Below are 12,500 nucleotides of genomic sequence, written 5' to 3'. Positions count from 1 at the left end.
CTTAAGGCCTGTTATTCCGGCCAAGAACGCCAGCAAATCCGCTTCTTCTGACGGAGGTTTTAAGAGCACCATTTGGTTGCTTTTCACTAGTCTGACTCGTTTAAAGGCAGATTTCGAGCTCCAAGCTATTGGATTACATCTCCTCGCTTAAAATCTGTGAAGACAATGCTGCTGATAATATAAGCTCTTTCATATTGCAATTTCAATATAAAATGACTCGTCTTTCAGCTCTAGTTCCCGTCTCTGCGGACCATCGCTGTTCTACTCCACTCTGAAATAAGGCGCAAAAGATAGAGCTCCGCAATATGACAACATTTATCGCTATTGTGATAATTACATTATCAGTACTTAGACTGCCCAGCTGCCTATTTCATTAAAAAAGAATTAGTCCTGCACACTCGGGTACAGTGCGACAGTGAGAGCGCGTATATGTTAATAATCCCATCGTAATCGGATTTCTGCGGTTATACGAGTTTTCAGATGGGCGTGTAAACAGCACAGTCTGATCTAGAAATCTGATGAAGAGGCTGGATTTCCCTCAGTAATCAGATTTCTCAGTGCATGTGAACTCTTACTCTGATTTCTTTCGCATGTCTCAGTCCGAGCATGTGGGGAAACAGCCGCTAATACCGGAAATAAGTGAACAGCGTCGCCGTCGAGACGCAGTACAGCACTTTTGGAGCGACGCTAAAACCTTCATCTTCTAGATGATGCACGTTCATATTTTCAGATAAAGTGGTGCAATGTTTTTTTTTAAAAGCTGCAGTATGGAGTTTGAGTTTCACGTCACGTTTACGTCACGTCTTCTTCTTTGAGTTTATCGGCTGGTTGTAAAGCAGAAATCTGATCACTGTCTGATTCATGCAGACCTGGAGTTTCCCCGTTATCTGACCACTCAAGAGCATGTGAACTTGTTGATTGGATTACTGACAAAATTCGATTTTCTGCTGTTATCGGATTATGAAGTGCATGGAATCCGGCCTGAGAAAACTATAAGTATTGTGACACATAGTGTATCGTAAAAAACTGAAGCATCGTGATGCTACATTTTGCCATATCGCCCACCTCTACAAGAAAAGGCTTTCCTTCAATGCCAGCATGTCAGTAAGCATCACCCTGATCACCTGGCAGGTTACTCACCTGCCAAACAAACGAGGCAGATAACTACTAAAGTGGTGGAAGCAAATTAAATACTGTCTGACATTCACTGCCTATAAGTATTTTATGGATTAAGCACTTTATATGTGTTTTTTTTAAAGAGGACATTTATTTTCATTTATTACCAGTTGCTTATCAACCTCATTATAGCGATGGCTCTGGCAGACACTGTATGGAAACCACTGCTGCTGGTGGTGCTTCTACATTGCATGCTGAGAGAAGATAAACCCTGCTGTAGATATTAAACAGTCCTGTTTACCTGTTTAATGCAGAGCAGCCTGTCGTTGGTCTGCTGGATGTGTCTGTCCATAGAGGTAAAGGAGGCCATGCTGCTGCTGTTTATACTCGGGCCTTTAGGGGCCTGCCATCAACAATGACCTGCCATTTATACTAAATAGAGAGAGAGAGAGAGAGAGAGAGAGAGAGAGAGAGAGAGAGGGAGAGAGAGAGAGAGAGACAGGGAGAGAGAGAGAGAGAGAGAGAGAGAGAGAGAGAGAGAGAGAGACAGAGAGAGAGAGAGACAGAGAGAGAGAGACAGAGAGAGATAGAGAGAGAGAGAGAGAGAGACAGAGAGAGAGACAGAGAGAGATAGAGAGAGAGAGAGAGACAGAGAGAGAGAGAGCGAAAGACAGAGAGAGAGAGAGAGAGAGAGACAGAGAGAGAGAGAGAGAGAGAGAGAGAGAGAGAGAGACAGAGAGAGAGAGACAGAGAGAGATAGAGAGAGAGAGAGAGAGAGAGAGAGAGAGAGAGTGAGATAGAGAGATTACATATTTACAGTCAAACACACCAAACCTTATTTGTTTACATAACATCATCCATCACTCAAACACAACTGCAGCTGTTTTCAGGACTCTTGTTTTGTTTAGAGAGCACTGAGGGATGACCTAAAATATATACTATATATATATACACACACACACACACACACACACACACACACACACACACACACACACACACACACACACACCAGCAGGCTTAATTCATACTCAAATTCCAACACAGCCCTCAATACTCCAACACAGCCCTCAATACTCCAACACAGTCCTCAATACTCCAACACAGTCCTCAATACTCCAACACAGTCCTTAATACTCCAACACAGTCCTCAATACTCCAACACAGCCCTCAATACTCCAACACAGCCCTCAATACTCCAACACAGTCCTTAATACTCCAACACAGTCCTTAATACTCCAACACAGTCCTCAATACTCCAACACAGCCCTCAATACTCCAACACAGCCCTCAATACTCCAACACAGCCCTCAATACTCCAACACAGTCCTCAATACTCCAACACAGTCCTCAATACTCCAACACAGCCCTCAATACTCTAACACAGCCCTCAATACTCCAACACAGCCCTCAATACTCCAACACAGCCCTCAATACTCCAACACAGCCCTCAATACTCTAACACAGCCCTCAATACTCCAACACAGTCCTCAATACTCCAACACAGTCCTCAATACTCCAACACAGTCCTCAATACTCTAACACAGCCCTCAATACTCCAACACAGTCCTCAATACTCCAACACAGTCCTCAATACTCCAACACAGTCCTCAATACTCCAACACAGCCCTTAATACTCCAACACAGCCCTCAATACTCTAACACAGCCCTCAATACTCCAACACAGTCCTCAATACTGAAATATCTCAATAATGAAATATCAACTTTCTCAAACTCAATAAACAACAAACTCAAAGCCTCGTGTTCATGACATTAGCAGCCCCAGCGCATGACTATATGTTTGTGTTTGTTCAAATTAGCATCACATGCTTACAATATTTAAAGAGAAGTCATCGCTGTATAAGTTAGATTTCCTCTGAAGCTGAAAAATAATGTCATTAATATCAGGCTTATACAGGGCCAAAAGCTCAACTGCATGACTGTTAATATTCTGGAACATGTCAGTCCAATATGACACCATTCTCACTCCAGCACACACTAACACACTCCACAGCCTCTCTTTACAGTTTTTTCCATTTGCTGACACATTAAAATGACATGCATAGCACAAGTATTTAAACTGGCACACAGAGAGCAGAACCTCTTCTCAAGCCTCCAGAACTCTAAACACATTGTCTGCTCTACACGGTTCTCTGCATAAGACACAGCAATCTGACATAAAGTCACGTTTGACGCATCAAAACACTGCAATTCAAAATGACACTACATGAGCTAATTGGCCAATATATGTGCCACCTGGCCAAACACCTCCACGGTCTATTGTACCACTTCAATCAGGAAGTCAGCACTATAAAAAGACCACAGGTGAGCACCTTTTTTACAGCGACAATGGAAGACGTTGCAGAGAGAGGAAGAGAGGGGGGAGGTTGAGAATGAGAGGGGCAGGAAGAGTGAGAGGTGGGGTAGAGTTGGTAGAGGAGTTCATGGCCAAAGAAGACAACTTTCAAACGAAATCAGAGCAACCTTAGTTGATCATGTCATCAACCATGGGCTGATAATGCGATAGGCTGGACAGAGAGTGCAGCCCAGGTTTTACTGTCGACTCTGTCATCCAGACTGGAGTACAGGTGTGTAACCAAAATTTCTTTCCCACTATGCAGTACACCCCGTGTCATAGCGTATCAGCTGGGTGACACCTGGTTACTTCATGAACGGCTGATGTCATACACTGTCATAACTGTACAATGTACTCTACTGTGGGGGACATATCTTCAGGCTGCACAGTCCAAGGCCTCTGTTTTTGTTTTTCTAAAGGACTGAGAGACGCAACCACGGTGGGGTGGAGGAAGGGGCCAAACGTTCACCGGGGAACAGAAAGCTGCCGTTGTAAACTTGGCTTAAATCAGATAACGAGACATTCAAAGCCACATCATCCAAGATAACCCCATATTCAACAACATTCAACACGTCAGTCTGTCCACACTGGCTCGCATTCGCAAGCGAAACCAAATCAGAATGAAACAACTTTGTAAGGCGCCTTTTGAGAGAAACGAAGAGCTCAGCCAAGCATATGTGGATGTGAGTACAATATTGACTACAGCACTCACACAGTTTCCCAGTGTCCTGGATAACACCATAATGACTGATTTCCATTCTTTGTTTTCAGGGAGTATTGGAAATGGATGCTCATGCAATCCCACATGAGTTCATCTTTATAGCTGAGGCTGGGTTCAACCTAGCAAAGACCAGAAGACGGGGAAGAAACGTCAATGGCCACAGAGCCATTATAGATGTTCCTGGCCAATGTGGTGGGAACATCCCAATGTGCGCTGCCATCTCCAACCTTGGACCCTACAACACAGCCCATATTCTCACATTTCTGGACTTCCACACCATTCTCATACCACCAGAGCGTATGAATGATGCAGACCATCTGTCACGATTGGCCCCTCCCAGTCCTGTCCATGTGTTCGTGTTGTGCTTTGATCTTCCATGTGCATTTGTTTTGGTTTCCTAGTCCGGCCCCTTGTTTTGGTGACTCCTTCCCTGATTATTCTCACCTGTGTTTTCTCCTGTGTCTTGTGAACCCTCTTGTATTTAAGCCCTGTGTTTTCATTAGTCTAGTGCTGGTCTTTGTTTGATGTATGCTGGATGTTCTGCTTGTCCTGTTGAATTCTGGTATCTGTCATGTCTGCCCGCCAATCTCTCCGTATTGGTTACTTGGACCTGGACTGTTACGACGATGACCCTGGATGTGCCCTTAATAAATCTCGCTTATCTCAGCACGTGCGTCCGCCTCCTCGCTCCCCGTTACACCATCAAAGAAGTATGGGACAATGTGAGCTTTCATCGTGCAGCCTCAGGCCAAACCTGGTCTGCTGACCACCCACCATTTCTCCCGCAATAGAAGAGTTCTTTTCGGCCTGGCGGTGGAAGGCATACGACCGGCAGCCCTTCATGTGCATGCCTTTTGTGCAGGCTATGGAAGAGGCATGTGATGAAATTGATGTGGGTGTGATTCAGGGATGGATAAGGCACTCAAGCGCTTTTTCCCTCAATGCCTGGCGAGGGAAGATATTGCCTGTGATGTGGACGAGGCGTTGTGGCCAGACCCAGCTGTGCGGGAAGACGCTGCCCAATTATTTTTCTTGTCTCTTTTTTTTTTCTATATATATTTTTTCTGCAATTTTCTTTTTCAGTTTACTGTTGTTTGTGAGCATATTTTTGTTCACTCCAATGTAAATACATCTGCTGTGCATATGTTGCACTGACTTGTGTGGTGAAAAATAAAAAATAACAGCAGCATGTGTGGGAAACAATCCCAAGAATTTTCTACAATTTGGACGATTTTAGTCTTATTGTCACAATTGGCCCCTCCCAGTCCCGTCCATGTGCGTTGGTTTTGGTCCAGCCCCCTCGTTTCATGACTCCGCCCCTGATTGTCTCCACCTGTCCCTCGTTTACCCTGTGTATTTAAGCCCTGTGTTTGCCCCTTGTGTTTGGTCTTTGTGTTGGTTGTACTGGTGGTGTTTGCATTGGTCTTTGTTCTGTTGTTTGTACTGTTCTGCTGGTTTGGTTCTGGTTTCTGTCATGTCTGTCCCCCGATCCATCCGTGTTGGCTCTATGACCCTGGACCGTTTGAACTATTTGCCCATAATAAACGTTGCTTATCTCCGCATAATCAAAGCTTACTAAAGATGAGAGTGCTTTTCATCATGCCCAACAGTGTGTAGGTGGTTAGACCTGGTAAAAATCTGGTAATATGAATGAAGTGTCATGATTGAAGAGCCTAGTTTACAAAACTGTGTTTTAGCAATTGGAAAAAGCTGTAATACGTCCTTAAACAGGACACCCCATACCAGCTCTCAGCAGGGTGACCACAGCTGTGCAGCACATCCAGACACATGTACACAAACAGGCTGCTATGCTGGGTGACCAGAGCAGTAGGAACAGCTGGACGAGCAACTTTAACAAGAGCAATATAAATAAGCACACAGAGTAATTGAAGAAATCATTTTGCAGTTAGGATATTTAAAGCTACAATACGTATGATCTTGTTATTAAAATGGAAAGAAGTGCCGTTACCGAGTGAGGAGAATATAAACAGGCTAAAATACAGTGAGCGTGTTCTGCTGAGTCGCCCTGTAAAGCCTGAAATAGTCATTTAAAAGTCAGAGGCGTCGAGTTTTCCACACACGAAACCGTGAACCAACAATGAATCAACAAATGAATGCTTTATTAGATCATTCTTAATAAAATTCACAGTGCTACAGCAGCAAAGCCACAGCAAGGCGCTCAAGAAAAGAAGTAACAAGAAGAGAATTAATAAAGTAATTAACCTTGATAATTACTTAACAGATAAACGTCCTATATAGACGACATATATAAAACTAAAGATAAACATAAGGCAAACAATATAAACTCTATCCTTCACATAAACACAATTCACAAAAATGATCAATATAAACAATTATAAATATTTAATATATAAATATACACTGTAAAGATCTTTACCTGAATTGCACGTGGAGTATTGATTATACAGGGTGATTCAAAAAGATTAATTCAATTAATTAATTTCAAAGCATCATATTTTAATAACCGTGAGGCGCCGAGGAACCAATCACACTCCAACTGTAAGAGGGGGTCATAGAGTCTCTGACCAGCTCCTTCAGTCTGAGAGGAGCTGAGACCCCTGAGCAGAACGTTCTGCGTTCTCCACGTCAATCAGAGTGAATCCGTCAGAACTGAGCAGCGGGATTTTCATCAGCAGTGAAGCTCCAGCAGCTCAAAGGAACAAAACCTCGTATGTCTAAAATGGTGACTTTACAGGAGAAGGAAAAAACCTACTTGGCTTTTAATGGAAGTCAATGGAACCAGAATTTTTATCAAGTCATTTTGGGCCGTTTCTTTTAGTCCATCCATCATGAACTTTAGACACAATGAAAAGAGCAACAGGCTTTTTCACGTTATGTAAAAAACTGAAAAACTGCAAAAAAAAAAGGAGATATGAGGTTTCGACAGCAGCGAAATGCACTTCTGCTTATATATTTTCTATACTTACATTTTAGCCTGCTCTCTTCCTCCTAAACAGACAGACACCGGAGAAATGAGTTCCACTGTTTCCTCAGTGACCTCACACACACACACACACACACACACACACACACACACACACACACACACACTCTCTCTGACTCATTTTACTGCTCTAATAAGTGCATGAGTGTGCTTATGTGTGTGTGTGTGTGTGTGTGTGTGTGTGTGTATGAGTGTGTGTGATTCTCCCTCTGGGGCTGAACCAAACAGAGAGACTGTACGCCTGTTTTAATATGAAAAGGTTTTCCAGTTTGAAGCTGATGAAGCCGGGGGTGGTGTTGGGGGGGGGAGGCGGGGTATTAATCTCTCTCCCTCTCGCTATCTGTCTCTGGACGAATATATAAATAGCACTGAATGAATACTAAATGCAGAGAATTTAGCAACCAGTTAATACTGTTACACACTCTATACGCTACCAAGGGTTAAATCTCTAAAACCAAGAGCTCTATGAGCTGGCACTACCAAGAGCAAGAGCTCTAAAGACTGACACTACCAGGAGTAAAAGCTCTAAACACTGGCATTCCCAAATGTAAGTGCCCTAAACATTGGCATTATCAAGAGTAAGAACCCACAAGCCTGGAATTACCAAGAGCAAGACCACTAAAGACTGGCACTACCCAGAGTAAGAGCCCTAAAACCTGGAATTACCAAGAGTAACAGCTCTAAAGACTGGCATTACCAAGAGCAAGACTACTAAAGACTGGCACTGCCAGTAATAAGCCCCCTAAAGACTTGCACTACCAAGAGTAAGCCCCCTAAAGACTGGCACTACCAAAAGTAAGAGCCCTATATCTTGGAATTACCAAGAGTAACAGCTATAAAGACTGGTATTGCCAATAATAAGTCCCCTAAAGACTGTCACATTCAAGAGTAATAGTTCTAAACACAGGCATTGCCAAGAATAAAAGCTCTAAACATTACTAAGAGTAAGCACTATAAAGACTGTCATTACCAAGAGTTAGAGCCCTAAAGACTAAAATGACCAAGAGACCTAAAGACTGGCATTACCAAGCCTAAGAGCCCTAAAAACTGGCATTACCAAGAGTAAAAGCCCTAAAGACCAGCACGACCAAGAGTAAGAGCCCTAAAGTCTGGGATTAACAAGGGTAAGCACCCTAAAGACTGGGATTACCAAGAGTAAGACCACTGAAGACTGGCAAGACCAATAATAAGCTCCCTAAAGACTGGCACTACCAAGAGCAACAGCCCTAAAAACTGGCATTACCAAGAGTAAACGCCCTAAATACTCGAATTATCGCATAAACGGGCCCTTAGGACTGGAATTACCAAGAGTAAGAGCTCTAAAGAATGGCACAACTAAAAGAGCTATAAATATAAAACCCTTTCTCCATAGACAGGAGTGCGGCAGCTCAGGGAGGAATCATAAACACGGCTCTAAAACGACTATAAGAGTTACTGTACGAGACTCCAGACATTACACTCTCCTACTGTACTGAAAACTGCTCAGATCAAAGGAACTTGTAGAATATGTAAGAATAAAGGATGTTTTCTCAGTTTTTCATCAATAAAAGAGGCTTTAAATCTTTAAATGTCACTATAGAGTCGCATCTTGAACATCGTGTCGTAGAGCGTGCAGTGATTCCCACCCAGCCCAGTTTACTGTGCATTATGTGTTCAGAGAATGATGTCGTCTATTGTACACTGTGGTATTTCTGAGCCCACCTGCAGAGACGCTCCCTGTACTCGGAGTCTCGAGATCCAGATTCTCCTGCAGATATCACAATCTGTTTGTTCAGCTCAGGTTACGGCCATGCGCATTTCACAGTCTCTCAGACGGGTCTGCCAATCTTGATATCACAGGCAGGAGAGTAAACAGAGGAATTTACAGACTCAAACTGCCGCGTGAAACGAAAACACAGCCACAGCAAACACAAACCATTCAGCGGCAACTGACTGCAGACCCACCAGCGCAGAACACGGCTTCTCTTTATTCCTCACTCACAGCAGTGAGGGGACAATTTCTAGACTCCTCTGACTTCCTGCCATCCTTCTGCAGTCGACTTCATGCCAATATAAGGAAAACGGCTCTCTTAAATGGTTCTTCAGGCGTTCTTTAGCAAATGAATAAGGTTCTATTTAAAGCCATTAGTTCTATATGGAACAATTTGCATGCTTAATGTGAATTTGTTCTTCAGATTGACAGAATATGTGTTGTACATGGTTCTATATAGCACCAAAAAGGGTTCTTCTATTGTTTAGAACCCATGTGGGTTCTAAACATGTTCAGGCTAAGGTTCCCATAATCACATGTTCAGGCTAATGTTCCCATAATCACATGTTCAGGCTAAGGTTCCCGTAATCACATGTTCAGGCTAATGTTCCCATAATCACATGTTCAGCCTAACATTCCCATAATCACATGTTCAGGCTAACATTCCTGTAATCACATGCTCAGACTAATGTTCCCATAATCACATGTTCAGGCTAACGTTCCTGTAATCACATGCTCAGGCTAATGTTCCCATAACCCAATGTTCAGGCTAAGGTTCCCATAATCACATGTTCAGGCTAACGTTCCTGTAATCACATGCTCAGACTAATGTGATTATGGGAACATGTTCAGACTAATGTTTCCATAATCACATGTCCAGGTTAATGTTCCCATAATCACAAGTCCAGACTAACGTTTCCATGATCACATGCTCAGACTAATGTGATTAAGGGAACATTTCCAGACTAATGTTCCCGTAATCACATATTCATGCTAACATTCCCGTAATCACATGTCCATGCTAATGTTCCCACAATCACATGTTCAGGCCAATGTTCCCATAATCACATGTCCAGACCAATGTACCCACAATCACATGTCCAGGCCAATGTTCCCATAATCACATATCCAGACTAATGTTCCCACAATCACATGCCCAGACTAATGTTCCCACAATCACATGTTCAGGCTAATGTTCCTATAATCACATGTCCAGACTAATGTTCCCATAATCACATGTCCAGACTAATGTTCCCACAATCACATGTTCAGGCCAATGTTCCCATAATCACATGTCCAGACTAATGTTCCCACAATCACATGCCCAGACTAATGTTCCCACAATCACATGTTCAGGCTAATGTTCCCACAATCACATGCCCAGACTAATGTTCCCACAATCACATGCCCAGACTAATGTTCCCACAATCACATGCCCAGACTAATGTTCCCACAATCACATGTTCAGGCTAATGTTCCCACAATCACATGCCCAGCCTAATGTCCCCACAATCACATGTTCAGGCTAATGTTCCCATAATCACATGTTCAGGCTAATGTTCCCATAATCACATGTTCAGGCTAATGTTCCCATAATCACATGTCCAGACTAATGTTCCCATAATCACATGTTCAGGCTAATGTTCCTATAATCACATGTCCAGATTAATGTTCCCATAACCACATGTCCAGACTAATGTTCCCACAATCACATGTTCAGGCCAATGTTCCCATAATCACATGTCCAGGTTAATGTTCCCACAATCACATGCCCAGACTAATGTTCCCACAATCACATGTTCAGGCTAATGTTCCCACAATCACATGTTCAGGCTAATGTTCCCATAATCACATGTTCAGGCTAATGTTCCCATAATCACATGTTCAGGCTAATGTTCCCATAATCACATGTCCAGACTAATGTTCCCATAATCACATGTTCAGGCTAATGTTCCTATAATCACATGTCCAGATTAATGTTCCCATAACCACATGTCCAGACTAATGTTCCCACAATCACATGTTCAGGCCAATGTTCCCATAATCACATGTCCAGGTTAATGTTCCCACAATCACATGCCCAGACTAATGTTCCCACAATCACATGCCCAGACTAATGTTCCCACAATCACATGCCCAGACTAATGTTCCCACAATCACATGCCCAGACTAATGTTCCCACAATCACATGCCCAGACTAATGTTCCCACAATCACATGTTCAGGCTAATGTTCCCACAATCACATGCCCAGCCTAATGTCCCCACAATCACATGTTCAGGCTAATGTTCCCATAATCACATGTTCAGGCTAATGTTCCCATAATCACATGTTCAGGCTAATGTTCCCATAATCACATGTCCAGACTAATGTTCCCATAATCACATGTTCAGGCTAATGTTCCCATAATCACATGTTCATGTTCACACTTGTACAGTCCTATGTAAAAGTGACCCATGGTCAATTTCGCTTTTTGTTGATTTTGTTGAAGCGAAAAACAAGTTACCAAATCCTCGATAGTTCTATAGAAGCACATTTTAATGCACGATTGCTTTTTTGGGCTGGTTATAATATTGGAAAAAAATAAAATTATAAAATGCGGCCTGTGCAAAAGTTCTGGCACAATCTACATTTTATTTTATTTAAATATGTTGAACTACAACGTGCAGAAGGACACCATATTTAAATTTCTTCCCTGTAGTTATACAACTGAAATAAGGTATAAAGCTTTAACTCCTTAGAGGGCCAGGGCCCGCTGGGGGCCCAGAGTTTGATTACACCCTTAATCTATAAGCTAAGAGTAGCTCAGCCAGCTTCTATTGAAGTCCCTGTAGTTACTGAATAATAAGCTTTAGTGATTTTAAGGGCTTAAATCTGTTCTCTGAACTTATTTTCACTTAGAAAACCCCCCAAAAAAACCTGTTCACTGTTCAAACTTTGACTGCTGAAGTCGCCACGGCAACAACCGGTCAGCCTGTCAACAACCACTCAGTGCTCACGCGCACTCTGTAAACATGAAATAATGACCTCAGCTGGAACTCCTCACCCAGTTACAACACTGCAAACTAAGACTGCGCTCGGGTTGGTCAGACAACTCCTCACAGCACACACACTCAGGCCTGAAGATTTGCTCTGCAGCCCTGATCCACAGCCACCTCAGGAAATGAGCTCTTTCCTGTTAGAGGAACAGAGAGAGAGAGAGAGAGAGAGAGATAGAGAAATGAGCCATAAAGATAGAGCTGAGGAAACCGGGGTGAATGAGAGCAGACCACAGAGAGGAAAAGAGAGAGAGAGAGAGAGAGAGAGAGAGAGAGAGACGGTGAAGGAGATAACCAGCGAGAGGAAGAGAGAACAAAATGAAAAGTCTCTCGTCTTGCATTCACACGGCTGTGATGATACACAAACTACAACTTTCAATATGATACAATACATCAATACACACAATACACACGCATATGAACTTGAGTGACGTCCCATTCTTAATCCATAGGGTTTAATATGGTGTCGGCCCACCCTTTGCAGCTACAACAGCTTCAACTCTTCTTGGAAGGCTTTCCATAAGGGTTAGGAGTGTTTATGGGAATTTCTGACCG

The 12,500-nt window shown here is 42.9% G+C and overlaps 1 protein-coding gene across 3 annotated transcripts in view; it reads right to left on the bottom strand.

The window, feature by feature from the left end:
- The window catches only part of LOC108413183 (zinc finger MIZ domain-containing protein 1-like), a 101,922-nt gene that overhangs the window by 45,591 nt on the left and 43,831 nt on the right, over positions 1 to 12,500 (bottom strand). For all 3 annotated transcript variants that reach the window (XM_037544348.1, XM_037544349.1, XM_037544350.1), the window contains exon 3: positions 1,418 to 1,548. In XM_037544348.1, the coding sequence (XP_037400245.1) occupies positions 1,418 to 1,486 (69 nt within the window). In that variant the 5' untranslated portion in view covers positions 1,487 to 1,548. The remainder of the gene's footprint in view (positions 1 to 1,417; positions 1,549 to 12,500) is intronic.

The sequence above is a fragment of the Pygocentrus nattereri genome, chromosome 13, assembly GCF_015220715.1.
Source record: "Pygocentrus nattereri isolate fPygNat1 chromosome 13, fPygNat1.pri, whole genome shotgun sequence".
Taxonomy (NCBI): domain Eukaryota; kingdom Metazoa; phylum Chordata; class Actinopteri; order Characiformes; family Serrasalmidae; genus Pygocentrus; species Pygocentrus nattereri.
This window is presented reverse-complemented; position numbering and strand designations above follow the sequence as displayed.